General features: G+C 39.5%; 3 protein-coding genes and 1 long non-coding RNA gene across 4 annotated transcripts; all 4 read left to right on the top strand.

Annotated features, from left to right (window-relative positions):
- The first annotated feature begins 324 nt into the window (after positions 1-324).
- On the top strand, positions 325-4913 carry scrt2 (scratch family zinc finger 2). Its single transcript, XM_067240620.1, has 2 exons — positions 325-478; positions 4102-4913. The coding sequence occupies exons 1-2, from the start codon at positions 325-327 to the stop codon at positions 4911-4913; spliced, it is 966 nt and encodes a 321-aa protein (XP_067096721.1).
- Positions 4914-13858: 8945 nt separating this feature from the next.
- Positions 13859-15558, top strand: srxn1 (sulfiredoxin 1 homolog (S. cerevisiae)). The gene is made up of 2 exons (XM_067240490.1): positions 13859-14087; positions 14325-15558. Exons 1-2 carry the CDS (start codon positions 13860-13862, stop codon positions 14532-14534), a joined length of 438 nt encoding a protein of 145 aa, XP_067096591.1. The 5' UTR covers position 13859; the 3' UTR covers positions 14535-15558.
- A 3866-nt stretch (positions 15559-19424) lies between these two features.
- tcf15 (transcription factor 15) lies at positions 19425-20911 on the top strand. Its single transcript, XM_067240306.1, has 2 exons — positions 19425-20079; positions 20549-20911. The coding sequence occupies exons 1-2, from the start codon at positions 19594-19596 to the stop codon at positions 20609-20611; spliced, it is 549 nt and encodes a 182-aa protein (XP_067096407.1). The 5' UTR covers positions 19425-19593; the 3' UTR covers positions 20612-20911.
- Positions 20912-22517: 1606 nt separating this feature from the next.
- Positions 22518-23198, top strand: LOC136946421 (uncharacterized). Its single transcript, XR_010876896.1, has 2 exons — positions 22518-22819; positions 23035-23198. It is a non-coding gene; the product is annotated as an uncharacterized lncRNA (long non-coding RNA).
- The last annotated feature ends 1413 nt before the right edge of the window (positions 23199-24611 follow it).

The following is a 24611-nucleotide window of genomic DNA, read 5'->3' as shown; positions in this document are numbered from 1 at the left end:
CTCCCTCTGCTCTCTTTCTGTCTCTATCTCTTCTCTTTCTCTCTGGTCCCTTAAGCCTGCTGCATCACAGGAGCTATCCAGTGCTGAACAGGATTTTTTTTATTTTTTTGAAAGCTGGGGGAGCCATAGAGTATCACACAGCATCGCCGTCAGCCTTGTTCTCCTCTGGTTTCCATTTTCTTTCTTCTCTTATGTTCTTGGAGGTTGTCTTTACGTTTAACACGAGGATTACCACCAAGCCATCTCTGCTTGTTTGCTTTCTTTGGGGGTCTTTTCTGTTCTCCCATGTGTTTTTCTCAGCACTGTGTTTCCATTCTTTGAAACATGCCCCGTTCGTTTTTGGTTAAGAAGATCAAGCTCGATGATTTCTCCTCGTCCAATGTCTCCAACCACCATCATCACCTGGACGACTCGTTCACTTTCGCACGCTCCATCACAGACTCGGTGACCAGCCTGGGAGTCCGTCTCAGCGAGAATGGTGAGTTTGCATGCCTCTACGGATAGTCCTGCCGTTATCAAGGGTGTGCTGCCACCATAGCCTCAGACTGCTTATTTGTTGATTTCATCATAGCTGTGATTTCACAGTTGGAATTTTCTTTTGTTTCTGTGTGTGTGTTCAGTGAAATTATGCTTCACTTCTTGACTTGCCTGTTGTTTGTGAATCAACAACAGATGTTACATAAAGCAGGCAGATTTCTGCATCAGTATCTATAATAATCCTCTCCAGCAGCACCCCACCCCCATAAAGACTTTTGTTTTTTTGCTCTGATGACGGACAGACACAATTCAGGTCACAGCCACGGATTAGCCTGTGGAAATGCGGAACAAAACGTGTCTCTCATTAGTAGACGTTCTAGTGTGTGTATATTACTGCACCATGCACAGTAGTCTGTGTTATCTGAACACACAGACCCGCACGCAGTTTGGTCTTTGTACGAACTAAAAAATTCATGAACTTGAGAGATGAGTGCCGGATGATACATTTGTCCTTAGCTGTTATTGTCCTTGAGTTCACATCACGGTCTGAACACCCCCCCCCCCCCCACCCCGATTCCCGCCTCCCACCCAACTAGAGCATTACAGTCTCCCCACCCCCATCTCCATCCCCATCTCTCTCCGCTACATCTTTCTCCTCCTTCCGGGCGTTTGGAAACTAGCAGGGGTAGAGTTTCAGCCGTGCAGGCCTATCACCGCCACGAGAGACATCAATGCACTGTACAAAACAGCCGGGGGGAGGTGGGCAGCTCAGACATGGGGGGAAAAGGGAAGAAGAAGGAGAGAAAGGAGACAAAAATGCTTGGGGCAGCATTGACGGTAGTCACGTGAGAGGGGGTGTACAGTAAACATGAAGAAAGGGCACATAGCAGCACAGTGGTTAACACAAGGACTGTGCAACACAGCGCTTAAGCCCCAGTCAGCGCTGAGAGATGTCCTTCACTTTTAGAGACAGGTTTAAGCTTGCTTCCATTTTGTTGCCATATTTTAAATGCCAGATGTCTTGTCTCCCTTTGTTATGATTTCCCTGGTACCATGACCAGATATTGCCTTGTAGTGCAGGGTAACATGTCAATGGCCACCTGTTATTCTGTTGTACTCATCATGATCCAGTAAATCATGGACATTTTTTGTTGTTGTCTGAGGTTGTTATCGATTAATCAAACCTTCAGTTGGTGGTTTGGCAGATTTTTCTGAATTCTGTAATTGTAATGCATGGGTATTATCATACATATATCAGCTTTTATCTAAGGCATGCATAAACTTAATTCTACTTTCATGCTCTGTTGAAGAGTTGCTGCCTTTAGAAAATAAAATCCTTTGTACAAATTGTAAAGATGGACAATCATACATTTTGTGAGGTTTATTGTTACCCTCTTTTGTTCTCTTTTGATAAACAACACTAAACCAGCGCTGAGCAAGACATTACTACATTCATTTTACCAATGACTGTTTAATGCACACAAAGGAACCTGTCCTTTGTGTACTGTGAAATGCAAAATAAAAGAATTCTCAAAATGCCTCGCGTCAGCACTTTTGCTGTGCCAACAGATTTTTCTCCCCTTTGTGGAGACATCTGACTTGAGTGTCTGTCGAACAACAAAGAAGGGTGGCTGAGAGGGTCCATTAATTACATGCTTGCTTTGCATTAGAGGAATGAATCCATGGGTTGTACAGGTTAAAACAGCATCAGCCCTAAATGATGAACTCCTTGTCTGACCTTCAGTAATTGCGTTAAAATACTTTTACAAGATTCCGGCATCTAAAGTGCATTCTTTTCTAAGCTGCAATGAATACTACTATAGAAGTGATCACATACGAGGGAGTCAGGTGGCTGAGCGGTGAGGGAGTCGGGCTAGTAATCCGAGGGAGTCGGGCTAGTAATCCGAAGGTTGCCAGTTCGATTCCCGGTCATGCCAACTGACGTTGTGTCCTTGGGCAAGGCACTTCACCCTACTTGCCTCGGGGGAATGTCCCTGTACTTACTGTAAGTCGCTCTGGATAAGAGCGTCTGCTAAATGACTAAATGTAAATGTAAATACTATTTAGAAGAAAATATTCTGGTTCAATTTAAGTTGTTAGCTGGATAATCAACACTCTGGTTGTTACCAAATAGATCCAGCCTTGCATCTTAGCCTCTTGGTATCATGGTCATGTCTCTGTCATGGTGGGCTTGGACTACAGCCCCTCAGGAATGGAGACTGGTGTGCTTAGAGAGCACTTCAATTGATTTTCTAATGACCTGATTCTTAAAGGCACTTCACCACACTCACTGTTGCATGCAGGTGACCCTCTTCACAAACAATATAGCGATTTTGCGCAGCTGTAATCCATGTATCAGGTTTCAGCTTAACCCTCCCAACCACTAAACCATACTGAATAGGCTATCCTTGTGTGGTCCAGGCACTTAATCTGTTCCTCACATTATTTCTATCTTCTCTTCCAACACACGGCTGTTCTAACAGCTGTACTATTTTACAGACGATGGCCTATTGATCAGTGCAAAACTTTGAATTTCATTAAAAATCAGTCAATACTTAATTTCCACCGCTTGCTGCACACAGCACTTCGAATGGGTTTTTCTGCAGTTATGCACTATTTCTCTCGGTGCAATATTGGGACCACACATAAGTCTTATTATGTGTAGTAATCATATTTTCTGCCCTGTATCCTTGTCTTGTGTACACATGCAGTGATTGCATGCATGAAGCTGCTCAGATGATAGTACTCAGGCTAGTGGATATTCAGAGTTGTTTCGCTCTTTCACCCTGCCAGGAAGCCTTTTAGCTCCACTTGGCTGCCTCACAAGAAAAGGATGGACATTTGGAGTCTAGACAAAGAGTACACCTCATCATGTAAAAGCAGTCAATAATCTGTTGAGGAATATCAAACCTAAACTGACAGTGTCTTTATGTTCAGTGGATCGTCTAGTAAGAGCATGTTGTGCCATAGCAAAGGTTAGATATTACGAAGAGAATGTGGATGTTAGGTAATGTAGGAAAAGATTAATTCACACTCAAGACAAAAATACATTTGAGTGCGTCATGTAATTATGGTTGTGCCGTTGAAGGTCACCGTGTGAAAACACTGTTCCTCTACAATAGAATTTATACTACATCGTCCCCTTAGACATTTTTTCTTCTCAGGCCCATAATGGTCAAGACTCCACTCATTGCATCTTAATTGAGCAAACAGACAGATAGGCCATAGTCACAGAGGATTGACATACCTTGTGCGGAGAAAATCTTATCATGAAAAGGGGGCCTAATCAATGAGACCACTTCATGTCAGAGAGGCTTTATTGTGAGTCCTTCACCGGAGGTTCCTTTAATGAGCTATTATCTCCATCTCACAGCCAGTGCTCATCTGCACGATAATAGTGTTTGGGTGTTCATAAACATAGCAGAGGACACAATGTTTTCTTCTTCTTTCTGTAGATATTAGTATTTCGAAACCTGAGTTATTACAAAAATGTCAATTTGTTCAGTATTGTCTTTAATTAAAAGATCATACAAGAAGCAAAAATTCAAACTTGCTAGTCATGTCACACTGCATTTCCCCACCACAAGCCCTGCCCATCTGTAATTGTACGTGTGTCTCTTCCAGGATACATCCAGGATTACATCACGCCATCTGTATACCAGGGGGAGAAGAAGGTGGAGCTCAAGCTGGCATCTCCAGTCTCTGATCCCCTTTACACCCAGGTGAGCAGCGGGGGTGAGGAGTATTGCGACCCTGACCTGGAGCACCCTGACAGCCCCCAATCTGGCATGACGGCCAGCGGCTTTTACAGCGGTGAGTCGGAGGCCCTGACTGAGGGCTACACCATGGATGCCTTCTTCATCTCCGACGGGCGCTCCAGGCGGAAGGGAGACGGTGAGAGCCGTGGGGCAGGAGCGAAAGGCAGCACGGCGTCCAGCGCAGAGGATCAAGAGCGGGAGGCCGGCGCTGGGACGGCCCGTCACACCTGCAATGAGTGCGGCAAGACGTACGCGACCTCCTCCAATCTCAGCAGGCACAAGCAGACACACCGCAGCCTGGATAGCAAGATGGCGCGCAAGTGTCCCACCTGTGATAAGGTGTATGTGTCCATGCCTGCGCTGGCGATGCATATCCTTACCCACGACCTCAAGCACAAGTGTGATGTGTGCAGCAAGGCCTTCAGCCGGCCCTGGCTTCTGCAGGGCCACATGCGCTCGCACACTGGGGAGAAGCCCTTCGCCTGCGCCCACTGTGGCAAAGCCTTTGCTGACCGCTCAAACCTCCGCGCCCACATGCAAACACACTCTGCCTTCAAGCACTACCGATGCAAGCGCTGCAATAAGACCTTCGCTCTCAAGTCCTACCTGAACAAGCACTATGAGTCAGCCTGTTTCAAGGGCTCCGCAGACGAAGATGACTCTGGCTCTGAGAACTAACTGACTAACCCCAGGAAGGAAGCAGAATTTGAACCCCCACTGTAGGTTCTTAACCAATAACCCCCTTCACTCTGCCCTCCATGCCTTTTTTCTTCCCTTTTTTAGAAAGCAATATTTTCACTGAGATTACGTGAAGAAACTATAATTATGGCAAAGACATTTTCAAAAGATGCTGGATTTTTTTCCCTGCACAGTAGCTAATCGTCCACAGAAACATACAATCGAACCCCCATTCCCTGAATAGAAATTGTAGTTGTTAGTTCACAAATAACTAACATGTACACACCAACTCATGTGACCACATACACACACACATACACAACACACATATGCACACACACACTCTCACAATTATATATGAGGCCTGGCATGTGAATTTTTATCAATGACTATAATGATATTGATATCAATAGTAATAATATTTAGATTCCTGATATTTTATAGCAAATAGATTGGGAAAATGAAAAAAAAAAAACTACATAAAAAGGACTGTAACAGTGTTCTTTTGTTTTCTAGACAAAAATGACCTCTTGTATTTTTATGCTGCTTTTTATTTGCTAAGAATTGAATTCTTTTGCAACTGCCAACATGAACTTTTTATGAAAATGTGAACTATGACAGTATTTGCAAAAAAAGGGAGATAATTTGAAAGTAAAAAACATACCCTTTTGTCACCTATATATGTTTTAATTCAATGGATGCTATTTTTCTAATGTCAGTTAAAATTTCTTATTTTTTGTGCCAATTATCTATTGATGATCAAATTCAAAAGTATCTTTGTAACTGTGGGTATTCAGTGGATAGCTTTGTGGACAAACCAATATTCAGGCAATTAAAGAAGCTTGACCAAGGGTCATGTTCAGTTATATCGGAGCAGATGTTTGATGTTAAAGAGATCTGTTGCGGTATTACAAGACATGATCAAAGTACCATTCTTCACCACACTGATAACTATCACGGGGAGCCAAACCAAATGATCTGTTAATATAAGTGCCATGTGCAGTGACCTGTCTATAGCAATGAAAACCCCCTCTGTTCTTCCTCCACCCTGGTGGCTTGCATGAACTCACCTGCCACCTGTATGGTGCTTCCCTCAGACTCAATAAGCAGTGTTCATCACTCCTTGAGGTGCTCCACACTCCTCCACAATTACCTCACGTAAAAGAAGGTATGAACTCATGCACCCTCAGTTACAAAGTAACTGTCCAGTCACCCTGTTTGTGTGTTGCTGAAAGCTCTCTCCACCATTTTGGTGTATGGCATCCAACTATCTTGTAAATAATCTTCTGAATTTAATTATTCATTTATTTATTAATCTATTTATTTGTTTGTTCAATTATTTATATTTTTCTGTATTTACTTATTTATTTGATTATTTATTGACCTCTCTTAATTTATTCATTCAGTCATTATTTGTCTATTCTTAAGTTGGAATATAACCATCCATTGACCTTGTAAGATGCTGCTGATCTTCAAAGAAAATGTTTATATGCATGAAACTGTAGAGAGTCCAAGGGACGTAGTTTTTTAAAGAGGAACAATGTATAATATCAGCGGTACTTCAAACAAATGAATGCAGACTATATTTGTTTCACGGCAATAACTTCACTGGTACGGCAATTGACATGTATAATAATCATAGCTGTCCTGTTTGCAGTCAATTTAGGGCAATAAAATGAAACAAATGAACAAGAAATGCTAATCCTCCAAGTTGCTGTTTCCAAATGTAAAAGTCCAATGCCACAGAGCACATGACTGCTGACTGCGAATGCCATGCAATAATGTCAAGAGATGTTACACCTTACTGAAAAGTATTGTAAGTGTCCCATGTAAATTGGTCCATTATTTTCCCTAGGTGGACAGGCAATAATAATAATTGAAAAGGAATTATGACTTTTTTTCTTTTTTTCCTGAGACCCAGATTGCCTTTCTGATTTTCCAGATCTTAAAATAATGGATCTGACAAATGATTGGTAAAGGAGAGGTGTTTCTGCTCATTGTTACTTGCTCAATGTCACCACTGACAAAGTCAGTACACTGGTTTGACCACATCTGGCAAATATACATACAAAGTTAGGTCAATAAGAGATGGTTTACTAAAGTACAGGGGATTCGGATATACTCGTCATTATGAATAGCACTATCAACAAGGCATGGTTAACAGAAGGGTGATACTTGCTTGCTTGGTGGTGCTGTGGTCAAGATAGAGTGTAGCATTCTCCATTGAGAAAATGCTCTCAAGCCACCACTATTTCCAAATGAATGCTGTTTGGGTTTTAAATTATGGAGTGGATGAAGACAGAAAAAGAAAGACAATGGAAAGTATTATTGTGCATGGATGGTATTACATGTAAAATGTTCTGAGAAAAAATAATATTTTTCAAAGAAGGCCTTTGTTTCATACAGCAATACACTACATTTCCCCCTCTCCAATTATGCCCCTCCTTCTCTCAGCACATCCCACCTTGGCCCAACAGTTTGTGATCAGACGTGTGGCATATTCGAAGCACTCAAGTGGGATTGGTGGAGGGTTATAGCATGTGGGAGGATAACAGGTGTTTTTAGACAGACTGCAGATAGGGAGAGTAATTGAGTTGGTGAGTGACCTCCGAGGGGAAGGTCAAGCACCAGCAGGCAAATGCACTGTCAGCTATTTGCATATTCTAAATGGATGACACAATAACAGTAATGGTGAGCTCACTTTAAAACCTGTGAAGAATAAACTACTGTATGAATCTATATTTCATTATTCCACTCAGTTTTACTACCGTTCCACCTGTCAATCTCTGCGCATCATGTGATCATGGTTGTCCTGTATGAGTTGTTCAGAGTCTCCTCAGAATATCATAGCACAGCCATGTACACCATCAAGGTCATTGATTTCTAATTTTGTAGCCTAACAATGAACACTGTTCAGGAAGCTTGCCTCCCAATATTCACACTGAGAGATTATTCTTCCCTCTTGATGCAGGGTTCTGTGTCTGCTCAGAGAAACATCCTAATCAAGTTGCATCCGTAACCGCGGCTGATTAATAAAATCAAACTTTAATCATTGAAACGCAGGTGATGAAAAGAGATTTGACTGAAACTTGGTGGAACATTTGAATGAAAACATTGTTCCTCTTTGATGATTTTGTATATATATTTGTAAATATATCACAGCAATAATATGGCAATGCATGTGGACATTTAAATGATCTTTGTTAATTTCTATTGTCTTTTGTAAAGAAGACACATACTGGTACCAATTGCATTCTAGGTGGCAATGAGAATCAGGGAGGATATGGAATAAAAGCTATTTGATGTAGGTTACCAACAAAAACTCCAAAACTCAGTGTATTCTGAAAGATTTGACCTTGTTCTTTTGAATTATATTTTCATGTTTTTTTTTGTTTGTTCTTTTTACGTATGTGTTTGGCTGCGCAGTAATGAAAAGTGCCAAAAAAGTATGATTTCCATGACAAAAGCCTTCAACATATGGTGGGCCGCTTGAAACCTTCCATATGGTCTCAAAACACTCATTTAGATTTTACACACTCTCTCTCTCTCTCTCTCTCTCTCTCTCTCTCTCGCTCTCCCTCTCTCGCTCTCTCGCTCTCTTTCTCTCCTCTTTTTCGCTCTTTATATCTTCCTATTTCATACTGTCTCTCTGTTTCAACTGAGTGTGAAGAAACTTAAGCCATGAAGTTGCTGCGGTTTTTTGAGGGTTTTGCTTGTTCTGCTACAAATACTGATGGTAACAATAACGATGACAAAGTTAATAAAAACAATAGCACAATGAATCCACAGGTCCATTTTTACTTTGTGTTCTACTTCAGGCATCTGACAACAGTTTCTAGCAAAATGTTGGATTAGCGTGCTCATTGTCATCTACAGTTCCTATCACACATACACCAGATTTCTGTCTGAGTTACTGAAACGTAGAGTAATATCAAAAGCAGAGACATCTGTTCCAGCGCAATAAGCCATTGCTGATCATTAAATTTTAATGGAACATTGATTTTATGCTGAAGCCACACTTACAAAGTGACTTAAAAGCTAGAGAAAAATGTGAAACAAAATAAAAATGAATCATGGCAGCAGACAAGGATTATTATTCTGGAGCTTTTCTTGATTGGTTCCCAGGGAATATACAAGACTTGAATTCAATCAGTGGTGTCCTTCAGTGTCCTCCAGCAGCAATGAAACAGTATAATGAGACAGCGAGCTGGGTATGGAGTCAGAGCCAGTATGTTCATTCACATAGGGATCCTTTTCCTCTCCAGGAAGAAGCCTTCCAGTAACATGCTATATATCTACAGTACTACAACAGCATTTCGTTAAATATACAGATTACAAGATTTTAGAAAAGCCAGTGCTGACGTTATATACATCACCAGCATACTACCCCACAGGTGCAACTTCCTGCAGCATGTGCAACTCTGTTAGAACTGTTGCACATGTAAGGGTGTGTAGATACCCTGCAGATATGAAACTTAATATACAGTGTATGATAGGAAAAGGTTTAGCATGGCAGATCGTGTACCTTATATGATATTATGATGAAAATAAACAAGTAATTTTATTACATAGTGATAAACTGTGAAGTGGAAATCTGCAGCATCCAATTGCCTCCCCCCAGGTGTACTGTCTGTGTATAATAAGATGGTCTATAAATGATCAGGCTGAGGAGCAGGGGGACTGTCAGCTCTGTGGATGTCCTCACATCCTTCTGTCGGATGACAGTCTGGCGGCCCTCTCCTCTTCCACTCAGCCATAAAAAGCATATAAAATGAATTATTAAATACTACTGGCAATACTGAACATGCAACACACCCTTCTTCAAAGAGATTGACCCAAGAACACCTCTGCCTTTTAGAATACTGTCAAAGAGAAAATCTAAGTCTGTCTCCTTTGAGATACTGAAGGCACAACTAGACTACCTCTCATGAAATCTGTATTCAGCACCATGGACAGGGCTATCAGACAAGAGAATACATTAAACTGCCAATAATTCACATTTAATTTGGGATATAATGGAGAATAAAGGCACAATTAGCCTTCTGAACTGTTGCTAAAAGCCTTTATGTCTATGTTAAATTATGAACAGCACATGAGTTTTAAAATGTAAGTTAAATATTTGGATAACTCTTTCCTTTAAGGTGACAATATTTGCATGTTAAAACAAAACGTGTAAAAGGATGTTATAGTTTGGCTCTTAAGATAAACCCTTGTATTTATTACCATGCAATCTCATGTCCAGTGGTTGCACAGTTGAACAAAAGTAATTTCATGATGAATTGGTCTTCTATTATAATAACAAAATTGGTTTGCATCTACAGTACATCACTGATCCAATTCCATCATGTGTGCTAGTTATTATTTAATATCAGTATTTAAATGACCCTTGTTGTATTGTTTCTTAACAAATGTGTCAGTTATTTTCCACGTCTGGTTAACGCTTCTTCCGTGGAAAAGGTCAGAACACCTTTTAGTGTTTTTATACTCTCTTTTTTGTTCTGAACATGTTTAACAGCAGTGGGGAATCATTGGCTGTGACTACATCACAGTCACATTTGTAAATATGAACCTTTATAAAGTAGAGCTTAAGGGACAAATGTTACCTTCGGTTTCTTTTTAAGTGTGACCAACATGTCAATTATCGTCATTATTGCACTCCGAGTAAGTTGAATCACACAAGAATTATTTACATTTTATTTATTATTATGTACAGCTTCATCTCTTAATGTTGGTTAATATTTATTTGACATTTATATGTCCTCAAAAGCTTTGAACATGAGCATGCCATACTTTGGTTGAAAGCATCGATCTGGCACCATCTGATGGTGGATCAACGTCAGGTCGGGGTCCTTGATTCAGACAGAACATGATAGCTTTGGAACCGCAATATGGGTATGGCGAAAGATTTGACAAAAACAGCAACTAACTGTATTTATATTACAATGTGAAAAAGCCATGAATGTTGACTGAGAAGGATAACACCCATGCAGGGACTACAAAACTGTGCAATCCACAAGATGATGGTACTTTGTAATGTAAATCTTAACACTACTATGTTCATACTAATTCTTCTAACTACATGACACTAGTTTGCCAAATTCTTAAGGAGATGTTGGAAACACCAGTTGGTTCATAAACAGGGTTCAGGCCAACTAACAGTAACTGGCCCTTTAAGAGCTAGCAGTTTGTCTTCTCACATATAGTATGAGTTTACACTGTATCAGAGTAGAGAAAAGCTCATTACAGCATCTCCATTTCTCACTGCTTCATCAAGTGAGACTGCCAAGCGCTTTAACTCGCTGTTCTTGATGTTTGTTTCTATTTGTGTAAAACCCATCTGCTTCCTCTTCTCTCTGCTGGCACGAGCTCCACCTCATCCTTATGCTTCCCTTTTTGAAGTCATGTCAAAATCAGATTTTTGTGCATTTCAATATTCAAGCTTTACTTTCCATGAATTCTGAAGTAAAGGAGCTTTGTTTTACAATAGTGTTTAAAGGTATAGTTTTTAGTGGTGTAAGTGGACAGTAGAATTGTTTGATCTGCACAAAAAGGCTTGTTACAGAGCTACTGTAATTATGCCTGAGCACTCTGGTTGGAAAAACAATCTTCTGTGATATTTTCCTTGACACGTTGGTTGTTGTCAATATAAACCACAGGAATTGGGATGTATATATAATAAATAGATGAACGTAGATCATTTCAAAAGCTGTACACTTCAGATAATGGTTGGTTTACCAAATACATGTCCTTTCCACAAACTAAGACAAGAGCTGCTAGGGTGTGAACAGCCCAGCCAGAACTAATCAGTGTTGGAAAAATACTGTTTTTAAAATAATTGCTAAGAGCAGCAAAGAGCCAAGTAGAATACACATACCCACCAACGTTAATAAACACTGTCACAATTACAGACACCTTCATCTATCACTAAGTTAGTTTAAAGACTGAAAATCACTGTCAGAATAATTATCACATTAAAAGCATGTCAATGTAAAAAAAAAAAAACTCAGGTATAAATAAATATAGCTCATATCCCTGTTGGAGAGTTGGCAGGTAATTTTCTCAAGCCGCTCCAGAGTGACAATCCCATGGGGGCTGAAATCTAATATTAACAGCAAATCATTATATGGGAACTATTCTTCCATGACCTGCCGCTGTACATGTGTGACTAACTCAATCTGAGTAATTGAGATGTGCTAGCAACAGGAATGTTGTACTGTAGAGACAGTTCGGGTCACACAGAGTGCAGTGGGACTGCATACATAGGCATTGCACATGATTTACATGTCTATAAGGTTTGAGTGACAAGGCCTGTTTTGCTCCTGTGAGGCTGTGATGTGTATCATGGTGAAGTGTGGGTTTATGTGTGATTGACAGAAAAGCACAGACTTAAATGGGATATTGCATGTAAAGAAAGGGAAGGCAGCACACACAGTAGAGGAATGCGTTTGCATTTGATCATCATCTGCAAGCATTCAACAGCACTGACCTGGGCATGCAAATATTTATACAGCATACTAACACACTGTGTGCACTGCAAGTTGTGTATGTGAATGGAAACATCAACCTTTGAGAATGTTTGTAACTTGCATTGCACAGAAGTTGATCAATTGTATGCAAACAATGTGTGTTGGAATTGGAACCGATACTCAGTTTTTCAATCATTAATTGTTTCATGTTGTTATTGTTCAGAATCAGAAAGGGTTTTGATCGCCATGAAAGTTTGCACAGACAAGGAATTTACTTTGTCAGGAAGGTGCATACATTAAACATATAGGAATCTTAAAAACTTAAATATGTGTTCTAACTATACTAAAGGTACATAGTCCAACAAATACTAATGGGTAACTTGCATTGAGTGACTGCATCTACACAACAATGGATAAATTATGATAAAACTAATAGGTTATTATCAATTAGATTCCTGAAACTAGTAAATTAGCTTTGCTAAAACTGTAACCCGGCAAAACTGTGTTATACAATCCCTTGTTTCCAATACTGATATATGTGCTTGAGCTTCTGAAATATGTTTTTTATTTTTTTAACATACACAGAACAAATACTGCATCTAATTCCCCTTGTGACCAATTAATCCACAACATTCTCTATGCACGGCCATTGTGGTTCAAAGTATTTCAATGTAATGCCCTGCCTTCCCTGTCCAAGGAATCATTTTAATTGTCTTGTTATGACTGTGGACTGTAGAAAACAACAATAATTCTGTCACCACTAGGTACAGATCTTTGAAGCTCCCCCCCACTTAGGCTACTTGGGCAAAGCACAGAGCCAAGACTTCCTTTTAGTTGCCACAGCAACCTGGCTGGCTCTTTGAAATCCTTACAGAAATAGAGCATTTATTCACTCATCCAATAGTTCTTTGAAGGAGGAAGCATCACGTTCTAAAACTCAACAAGGCAAAACATAGTCCTCATTAAAAACCCATTGTCACTAAAAAGTCTGTTTCCATATTTATTTTGCATACATTTTTTCTAAACTAGCTTGCAGACTCTTAATGAGGGATAGTTTGGCAGTAATGTGGATACAGATTATCTTCTGATAAACAGGTGTAGATTAATAGATGGCAGTTATAAAAAGTTTCATTTCATTTACTGCTCGTAAAGTTCTTCAATTTTTCCAATTCTACGCACTTTAAGTAAATTCTGATCTATTGGTAGGTTTTGTTGTATCTAGGTTTTCCACATTCTTGCATCAGAAAAGCTTTTGCCTAAACTTGTATCACCTCACATTATTATTTTTAGATTATGTGTGTACGGTTTGCATCATTTACAAACCCTTAAGAAGTTAATTTAAAAAGCAGGCGGGTAATGGGCTGACGGACAGTTCAAAAGGCGTATCAGAGTCTCTACACCGTTGAGCACGCGGATCGCAGACATAGACCAGACTTCCGTCTTCAAAGTCTGTTTGCTCAATATGACAAAATGTTTTACGATGTCTAAATTGTTAAAGAATTCACTAACGGCATTCTCATGTATACAACCAGTCAGACAATTGCATATCTCTACACAGTCAAATATGAACGTCCAAAACTTTGAGAATAGGTCGATACACTCGGACAACGTTGAAGAAGTCCACAATGTGCCGATGGATGTTATAATACGTCCCATTCCTCCTGTACTCGACGAGCAGAAGGTTCAGAGCCTTATGAACACTATAAAGGTAAACGTTAGTTATTGGGAGAGGGCTTAATTATATTATATATCACGCTTAGGTAAAGCCATTTGTAAGTAATAGAAGGGGACAGTGTATCTTGACACATTCCCATACCATTTTTACCATTATCGTTCCTTTCCTCCATTGCCAAACACGGCATGTTGTGTTTTTCTTGGTGATTTAAAAATAATTCAATTATTATAACCACACAACAAAATAAATACATTTTAATGTACTTTACAGGATTCAGTGGACATCCACAAGGTGCCTCCCATCGACATACTCTGGATCCAAGGCAGAGATGGAGGGAATTACTACTATTCTTTTGGTGGCTGTCACAGGTTTGCAGCATACCAGCAGCTGAAAATGAGTACAATCCCTGCCAAGCTAGTCAAGTCAAACATATCAGATTTACGGACATACTTGGGTGCATCAACTCCTGATTTACGATGAAGCTGGATAACCAAAGTTTGTTTGTTTGTTTGTTTATTCGCATTTATACAATGATTAAAACAATATAAAAATACAAAAGAAGAGAAAAGAAAAAAAACATGAAGGTGGGGCCAGAAACCTATGTGTTTTTTCGTGGGGCCCACCCCAACAACTTAATAGTCAATATTATACATTAATCAAACTAAACAAAATTTTACCATAAATTATCTATATGAATTATAAGTTAATTTCACGTGTGAAACAAAAGTGAAAACAAAGAGAATTGTTGACATTTTACCAGAAAATACATAATGAAACTCATTTTATATCATTGAACATAATAAATACGTGATCGATACTAAATATATTTAACAAATTGCAAAAGAAATGAGTCGAAATGATGCATAGAAGTGTTTACATGTATATCAGGTTGTCAAATATCAAAGAAAAGAAAAACAGAAAACCAAAACAAGGAAAACAAACCAGAAAACAACAAATCACGTGAAAGTAGTGCTTGGATGTTCTATGAAATCTTTTTTTAGAAGTTTTTTGAAAACGGGGAATGACAAGCAAGATTGTTGCAGTTAGGTTAGATTTTTCCATATGGTGGGGCCTCTAAAAATTATTGTATGTTGTTTTAGACTAGATTTTGTCATGATTGGTCTTAAAAAATTCTGGTGTCTTGTATAGTGGTGGTGAATATCTGAGTTGAAGTTAAAAAGACTTTTGTAATGTTGAGGTAGGTAAGCGCTATTATGAACAATCTTATGGACAAGTGTTTTTGTGAAACCCTTTGTAGACACTCAGATGTTAACCCCAACATTATACCCACCGGGTACAAGTACTAGTATCCAGACATTATTTCCCTAAAAAGGTAATGGATAATGTCAGCTGTATTTGATGCAGATGGAGCTCTGACCACTAGATGGAACTATAAGTCTTTAATTTTACCAGGCACCTTTTATATCAAAAATCCTGGACAATGTTACTGGTTACATACCCCTACATTTAACAGTGATGTCACTTATTATTCACTATTAAAGAAAATGTGTAAAATTATCGTTTTCATCTGTATTGTGTTTGAGAAATTTGGCTTGTGCTCCTTTTGATCAATGTTCATTTTATCCAGAGTTCACAATAACATTATTTGATGTTCTCCTTTGATAATTTGAACCTGGCCATCACATAAAAAGGGAAGATGTGCACGTGTCAGGGAGAAAGGTGAATTCTGTCATAGTCCCACCAAGATGGCACAAGCTGCTCATATGCTGGCATGAGATCCGACTGCCTCCATGGTCATAATCAGACTTGCTGGAAAAATACACTACAAAAGGACACTATTTTTAGAATGGCTTGTGAGACATGCCACCATCCATCCAAGTGCACCAGTGCTCTGACCCAGCCCAAGTCTGTAAAGGATGCCTCTAGTTAACCTTCTAACCCTGGCCAGATTGTGTTAGCTATAGACATGAGAAAACTAGAAAGAACTGATCTTCTCTCTGGGGATGAGCTAGAGGTAAATATATACTGTAAGGAAGACAACCTGAATACAAGCCCTATTTCCCTTTTCACTTTGAATTTAACATGACATTTAAAAAATGTCTACCAAAGCAAACTATATTTTATTAACCATAAAACCTACAATTCTGACTTTTGCTGAGTAGAATGCACCATGGGGTTATAAAAACCAAGAGTCTGAGCCTCCTTGATAAGTTGTACAGTCAGAGCAGTCAGGGTCACAGACAAAGGCATCTGATTTTACGACCCCATGTCTACGGGTTCACAAGTCAAGCCTTTGATCTCGGACAGGGTGATTGCTACATTACAGATTGCTACACAGAGATAAGGGCTTTCCTTAACTAATATCCTAGCTTTGCATGGCTTAGACATGTCTCTTAGCCTCCCTCTGAGGAAGTGGAGGGAGACTAGGAGCAGCTTACGCCGAGTAGCCCTAAAGGACTGTAAATTTATCCAAAGAATCGTCGCGTGTGAGACCATTTCCTGTAGCTCCCTCGCTGTCTGGAAGTAACCATAGGTTACCATATCCTCAAAGGGTTCTTGACACGCAAAACGCTTGTTCAAGCAAAGAGAAAAAAAATGGCACCTGTTACTTTTGAGACTTAGTTGCATGGGTGTGCAGTGTTCTTTATCTTTTTTTAAAGATTAGGGGGGTAAGTACAGGAAGTGTTGACAAATGGTTAGTTTGTGTACAATCTGTGCCTGAAAAATTATTTTATGAGGTTGCCACTATCAACATTTTATATGCAAAATGTGTAGAGAATGTTTGAGTGTTCTGCGCTAAAGTCAGGTTTGTGCAGTAAAAACAACATTGTATCTTGCTTTCAGCTGTTTGGAATAAAGATGCAATTGTCTTACTCCTCATTATCTTTTAAGTCTCCAACATGATCCAGTCCAGTTACTAAGTAAAACTGACCCATCCTGTAAGAACGGCACACTCTTTTTCTCATAAGTCTTCAACATCGCCCTTGATCGTTATTGGATGGTAAAATCAGTCTCAATAAAAAATCCTGCAAACGGACCTCCGAGGGGTCAGCTCACCCATTTGTTCCACTTTGGGAGGGGTTATTCCAAAGTCCTTTTGAGGGAAGGTGGGATTGTTAGGTGAATGAGGGGAGGATGCCTCCAGAATTCCGCATCCGGAATTCCATGAGTCTGCCGGCCATCAAAGACATGTAATTTGTGCCAGACCTTGATCTTCCAATGTCTTACGTTTAAGCTCTCTGCTATTGATCTGTTTCCAAGTACCTATACAGTATTGTCGCCTTCAGGTGACACGTTTTGAAAATGATCTGACAATGGGTTTTTTTTTTATGTTGGAAAGACTGGGTATAGGCCTTCTTCACATGCACTTTAGAAACATTTGTCTTTGAAACTTTTGTAAGGAACCTGTCCCTGACCTCTTCTGAAGGTTTGCCTCCTTTGAGATATTTTGAAAGAAATTAATGAGAACGACAGCTTTGTTTTGTCCTCGTTAACACCAAGCTTCCGTTCTCAGAACTCCATGGAAGAACAACATGGATCTCTGTAGGTGGCCATGCAGGCAAATAGGCTGTTGCCTCATCACCATGGATAAATGGCAGCACTTCCTCTGGACGTAAGCCTTGCAAAATCACATGAAAAAATGAATGTCGTTCAAATGCATGGTTTAACCTACTCTTTCCGTCTATATACATAAGCTCTCTCGCTTTACCTCTCTCACATGTGGAAATACTAAATTTGTGCCATTGTATGATTGCTTAAGCATATGACTTTGGAAAAGCTGTAAGAGTAGTAACACTTGATTGGCTGATGGATTCCATGGAAAGTTTTTGCTTCTACAGTATCTGTGTAATAAAATCATGATTATTGTGTTTGATGTATATGTGTTTACAATACTTGTGTAATTAAGTATCACATTGATTAAGTGCTTACTAAAGACGTATGCTGAATAGAAAAGTTAAGTTAAGTCAATTCTTTAGTCGACTTACTTTAATGCTAGTTGGATTTGAATGGATTGCGGGTTATTCTCTATAGACCTGCTGTTAGTCATATAAATCACTGTTGGATCAGTGTTTCCTAATGAGATTTAGATGTCTGGCAGTTTGGAATTGTTGATGTAGCTGAACAACATGGAGTTAGTTTGATGTGTTGGTGGCAGAGGGCGTAAGGGACATGTTTGTGAGACCTGCCCTCTGGTGACATAGCTGTTAAAAGTCAGGGTTTCTAAATCTACCATTTGCCCCTCTTACTTTGTTTTCTCAGAACTGGACTGCATCCCTGGATCACCCCTGGACATCTGCTCAATGTTTATTTACTCAACACTTAACTTTCTCTTACTGCGCTCAACATGGGGTTGGATAGTTTTGCGTTATGATATATTATTAATAAACTGATCAATAACCAGGGTAATTTACAGAAAGATACAATAAGAACCATTCCAATAATATCCAACTCCATTAATAGTACATTGTGTCAGCAATTCATGAGGTGAATGTTATATTTGTTGTCTTTTCAGATTGGGAAACACGATCAGTATACAGTTTCCAAATGGTGAATGTTTAAACCCTTAATTAGTAATGATTTGAATCCTAAAATCTTACAATTGTTTATGTAAATGAAAGTGCAAGGATATTATTAGGTTTTACTGTCAAATCCCTAGAGTCAGTTTGTTTTCGGAAGTTGATGCAATGTCTCCAGAGAAAAGAAACATCCACAAGATTAATTATTTGACATAGAGCAGATACCAATAAGTTTGAGAGCTATATAGTTACTAGTAACATTTGCATGATATGCCAAACACGTGATTTAGATGTTTGAACCTATCAGATTCTAACCGATAATCCCATAGTTTTTGATGACATTCAGAAATTACACACAGAAAGTCAAAAGCATCATCAATTGCATTCGTGAAAAAATTGGGTTATGCCACAGGGTGAACAGGCCTAAACACGTTAGAGGTGAAAATAGTATCCCAAGCATTTAATGACTTATGCTGGCAATGAGGCGATGGGCACATTAGCGCTAGGCCTTATAGTTTAGCAAACATGGTCTGGGAATTATGATTTTAAGGTAGGCCTAATTATTTGGTCATCGCCATTTTATTTATGGAAAACATTGAATTCCAGTTAAATAATAATAGAGTAACTAGCAAAGTGCATGCTTCCCTTGTGAAATAGCCTATTGTTTGCAGCGTCCGACAGGCAAAACCCCCCAAAACAATCAGATTTGCATGATTACAGATTTACATTTACAATCGTTAAACTATAATAGTGCTTATGTAGGAATTATTTTTGTAACTCATGCAAACTGTAGACTGGGGATTGTCAGCTGGACATTACATGCATCACAACTCCTCCCATGAAGCTATAAGAGCCATGTTGTCCACTCACTATGCACAAGGAACAGATCCAACAATCTTAACCCATGGCACTACATTAAAATACAATACATTTTTGTTTTAAAGCCTAATTATTTGGACGTGTTGCAAACATCATACGCTTTTTCAGCCCCTCCACTCCAAAATGAATTTGAAGATTGACTGGACTTTAGGCTACTGAAGATACCTAACCAAGACATTTCGATGATGACTTTTGCCATGCTGCGGCCTATGGCCACTCATCTGGTCTACCCAGATCTTAGTATGATGTCTGAGGATGAAGAGAACCGAAGTGAGAGCGACGGAAGTTCGGATCAGAGCTATGGATGTTGTGCCACCACAGAAAAAAGACGGAGGATGTCAAGAAAATCTGGAGGGAACAGTGTTGTCATTGTAAAGCAGAGGAACGCAGCCAATGCACGGGAGCGAGACCGAACCCAAAGTGTCAACACAGCATTTACTGCGCTTCGGACTCTGATTCCCACAGAGCCGGTGGATAGAAAGTTATCCAAAATAGAGACACTTCGCCTGGCATCCAGCTACATTTCACATCTAGCCAACGTGCTGCTGGTCGGAGATGGCAACGGTGATGGACAACCCTGTCTTGGCGCAGTTTACGCACAAGGAGACAGCGGTGGAAAGCAACCGCGCACAATCTGCACCTTCTGTTTAAGCAACCAAAGAAAAGGGGTAATTCAGTGCATATTCTCATAACCTGATTGTATCTTAACTGATGCATCGATGAGAACTTAACATGATATAATTTAGCCTGTAGAAGTGGGAAGGTATTGATGCAAACGAAACACCACTTAATTATTAGATGGTAGGACTAGGTAACACAGTATGTAAATTCTTTGGGCACTTCACCTTGTGCACGAAATAAAGTTTTACACATGAGACAGTATGAATATTTAGGCCTATCTGAACTCAAGAGATAATAATATGCTTTCCAGAAACGTTGTCGAATTTTATGTTTATATAGAACAACAACCATAAGTCATAAGCCTACGTGTTTATAAACGGCATACTGGACCAAACCGTAAACTGGAATGACTGAAATTGCAATATTGGATTTGGATAATTTTTCCTCATGTAGTAGTGGTGACACCATGTCATGGTACCTATATTAGCACTTATAGTTTGTCCCTTTTCCTTTCAGATAAAAGATGGGAAAGATTGTCTAAAAATGAGAAGCGTTGGTTCACTGCGAATGAGTCGCTAAACAGAACACAGCTAACACCGTCATCAGCTCAAGCCCAAGTCCTCACATTCTCAGGGAACATTTAAAGCTGGTCAAAGATACACATACATATGCTGGACAAAAAGATAGAAATAGGCTACAGTGACTATTTATACTTGATAAATACTCAAGATGTGCTGTGAGAAACAAGGCCTGTGAGGCACAAGCCTTTAAAGAATGCAGTGCATTTACAGAATGTATTGATTTGTAATTTTTTGTATTTTGTGAACAACACTTGTATACTACAATGTAATAAAGTATATTTTTATCTAGTTGAATTTACAGGGACTTATGTATTTTATTTGATCCTGAAACAACGTGACTTTTCCTCAGTCCAGTTTCATCATAAATGTAATTAAGCTGCTTTTGAACGCCTGTCTGAATATTGATTATAGAATTCCTGAAAATGTTTTTATTTATTCCACCTAGAAACATCATAAACATTTGCTAATAACACATTTGATGATGTTTGATTTAAATGTCAAAATGCCTGTTATGGATTTAAATGACTAAATGTTTTAGTGACAATCTTTAATGACAAACAAGTAACATATTTTCAAAGCATGATAACGTGTTAAATAAATGTGTTTAACGTTTTTAAATGTTAATGTAAAAAAGGGTTATTATTCTGATCATACTATTTCCAACATGTGTATGTCTACATTTACATAATACATACAAGAGAGAACAGAAAACGTTTTTAAAATCAATGCAATGCTTATTGTAGCTCGTATTTTAAGAACAACATAGATTGTCTATGATATGTGGGACATCAGCAGGGGGCAAGGCATTTATTTCACAGAGTATGCTTGATTAGAGAGGGGTCTGCACTTCTACAAAGTGCCCATTTTAAATTACATCTCTGTTTCTGTTGCTCTCTCTGTCTCTCTCTCTCTCTCTCTTTCTCTCTCTCTGTCTGTCTCTCTCTCTCTCTCTCTCTCTCTCTCTCTCTCTCTCTCTCTCTCTATCTCTCTTATTTCCAATAGCTTTGCCAAGAAGTTGTTTATGAAGTCTACAGAGCCATAGCAAAGGGTCAGGGTTTCTTGTGTCATTGACTGGTGTATTTTTGCAAATCTCACGGTTGCCATTTTTGAAGTCTGGTATCGATTAGTCATGGCAAATAGTAGCCCTCTCTCTGCTTAGAGCCTTCCAGACAGCTGTGGGGATGTCGAAGGTATAAATCACTGGTGTGGGCCTAGTGGACAGGGAGGTGGGGTGAGAGGTTGGAGGTCTTGGTGGAACACAAAAAACAAAGCTAAAGAAATGAAACAAGATCCGGTTGACATCTTGACACAGTCCTCCACCATGCTGTTGAATTACTGGTTTTTAAACATATATGAGGAGGTATGTTTTTGATATCAGGATATGAAAAGTAATGTTGTTCTTTTCATGTATTATTTTATTTGATCATTTGAAATAGACAACCATAAAGGTTCTAATGGAGACGTACAGTTCAGTAATTAAGTTTTCCTGGATTCTCTACACAGTTAGCCATCAATGCAGGGTTATATCACATAATTAAATTGTTTCAGGTGTCTTTGTCTTTGGGTAAAATTAAACTAAAGTATTAAATAATTTAAGTATCAGTGTTTTAGCTCTCCCAGATGTGAAATGCGTTTCAATATTATCTATCTAAGTCATCTCTACAACCAAAGTAACTTTATGTCCACTGGAATTCTTTCAGAATAAGTTTGAAGATCTGTGATTTCCAGTGCTGTTGGCTGCTTGACCGCATCAATCTTTATGGATTTCGGCCTCCCTCTTTCAGTCTCCACTTACCACGTTTGTGATCGGTCTAGCAGACAGAGCAGGGAAAAAGAATGCAGACTGAACTGTGAATAGGCACACAAACGTTCCCTAGTGATATGATAGGTTGTATGGTAATAATTTCCCAGATAGTAAACTGTACATGCTGGGTGTCTATACAGCCCCAATCCCTCCCCACTTTCCCTGTCCGGCTCTGCCTGACAATTTGCTTTGGTCAGACCCTCATACTCCAGTCCCAGGGCTCGTCAAATGGCTCCCTGCAGGCTCCCCAAGCAGGAAGATGTCACAGAGGCACAGGAAGGAAAAACATGCACAGTCGACCTCTCTGAGGTACTCTCTGTGCGGCACGCTCTGGGTCAACACCTGCCTTGACATCATCCGGCGCTGGGACCCAGATGTACAGCTCTCTGTGGTACTTAATGGGTGAGTAAACGAAAAAAGGTCTGCTTTAAACACAACAAATAGAGAATGATATTTAAAAATGACAGGGACAAATGGATGATGACTAGTAAGAGGATCGTAGGAAAAGCCACAGTGGGTTGGTTTAATTTGTCTGGCAGACAACGTTGGATCCACCTTGGAGACAACACTAAAGAGGTTTATGCGTTGTTTTTCTGTGATTTTTTCTCTCTCGGAAGCTTGCATCTCCCTACAGCCCAAAAAGAACTCCTGCAGGAAGACTTTCAGCAGGGGTGAAATGGAGCTAGACAGCACTTCCATCCCTCTCAGTCTGACACCTGAGATGAATGTCCTACATATGGGTTCTACTTTTGTGAGAGGAGAAATAAATATAATATAATTATTTTTGGTTTTTATGTCATTTATTCATCACCATTACTTAAAGTAAGTTTCTTTAAGATACCAAACTGTGGAAGATCCTTAAAAAGTTTGTCAATAAGCATCTTTATAAGCAATAAAAAATCAGCACATCGGTTTCCATAAGATGTTTTATTTGGTCACGAAGAGTGGTATGTGATTAATAAAAAGCAAATTGAGAATTTACTGACATATCGCCAGTAAAAAGTTGGTACTGCTCACAAGGCAATCTTATTAGGGAAATGTCAAGGAATCAGGCACTATCTTTCTAAATACAAGAAAGAACAGGTGGATACAGAGTACTTGAATGTTAAATAAATCATAATCCGAACATTTTCCTACTTCCCTGACCCACGTCCCTTAAAATGAAAAACATTAAAGTGGTTTATCCAGAAAGGGGAAGGAAGTGAAATGTTTTTTCTGCGTCATGTGGGAGCAGAACGTTAATTCCCAGGCGTGTGCTTTCCGTACGTCCAGACATTTGCAGCCCCAAGAGCCTTGATAAAGAGCTCTGTTTGGAAAAAGCGGTTTGCAAGGGTAATATTTTAATAACATCCTCTCTAGGCCCTCAGCTCCAAACAAACACTATTTCTCCATAACTCAAACACCCATTGACAGAGGAGATGGCCCCTTGCTTAACCTGCATGTCAGAGATATTAATGGCTGTCGGACATATGTTGTGGCTCCTATGTTTTAAAGGTTGATACCCCACTTCCGATCTTTTACGACTGATTTTCCAGAAGAAGACAAGGAGGAGGGAGCCGAGGAGGCTCTGAGGGGAGAAGGTCCTCCTGCTCTAGGTCATGTCTACAGAATCCTCCCAGGCACATGCACACAAGAACCATTGTTTTCATGTGCCACTGAGTTTGGCAGGGGCTAGAGGAACGGGTAGGAAGAATTATAAGAGAATCAAAGAGGGGTTGGGGTTAGTGGGCTGGAGGTAAAGGAATTCCCAGAGAAGTAATTGCAGAACAATACAGACAACCTTTCATCCACTGTGGTACACTGAGGATCCATCCCTCAGGATTCAGTAGCTACTCCGTAGTAAGAAGAAGAGGTAAGAAAAAGGCGCAAAAGTGACTCAAGGAGTTTACTTGCTTGTAAAACAGTTGAACAATGCAAAATAGACCTGTGAATGTAAGCTTTTGCGTTCTCAATATAGGAGTGACTTAGTAAATGTGTTCATCCTCAATAGCAGGGGACTGTCAAATAGCGAGCCTATAGGTAATAGCGTATATGTGTGTAGAGTTCTCAATCATTAACTAAAATCTGTTCCACCATGACACATAAAAGTACATTGTGTGGGTGTGTGTGTGCATGTGCACATATGCATGCATGCTTGCGTGCATGTATATGTGTCTGTGTGTACTTCATGGGAAAGTCTCCCAGCTGCACAGGG

This window comes from Osmerus mordax, chromosome 7 (genome assembly GCF_038355195.1).
Source record: "Osmerus mordax isolate fOsmMor3 chromosome 7, fOsmMor3.pri, whole genome shotgun sequence".
NCBI classification, from domain to species: domain Eukaryota; kingdom Metazoa; phylum Chordata; class Actinopteri; order Osmeriformes; family Osmeridae; genus Osmerus; species Osmerus mordax.
This window is presented reverse-complemented; position numbering and strand designations above follow the sequence as displayed.

Bases quoted from the DNA above. Each gene is read 5' to 3' on its own strand.
- srxn1 (XM_067240490.1), top strand. From the start codon at position 13,860: ATGTCTAAATTGTTAAAGAATTCACTAACGGCATTCTCATGTATACAA. The intron at 14,088-14,324 runs GTAAACGTTAGT...TGTACTTTACAG, and splicing joins GCCTTATGAACACTATAAAG to GATTCAGTGGACATCCACAA.
- scrt2 (XM_067240620.1), top strand. From the start codon at position 325: ATGCCCCGTTCGTTTTTGGTTAAGAAGATCAAGCTCGATGATTTCTCC. The intron at 479-4,101 runs GTGAGTTTGCAT...TGTCTCTTCCAG, and splicing joins AGTCCGTCTCAGCGAGAATG to GATACATCCAGGATTACATC.
- tcf15 (XM_067240306.1), top strand. From the start codon at position 19,594: ATGATGACTTTTGCCATGCTGCGGCCTATGGCCACTCATCTGGTCTAC. The intron at 20,080-20,548 runs GTAATTCAGTGC...TTTTCCTTTCAG, and splicing joins TAAGCAACCAAAGAAAAGGG to ATAAAAGATGGGAAAGATTG.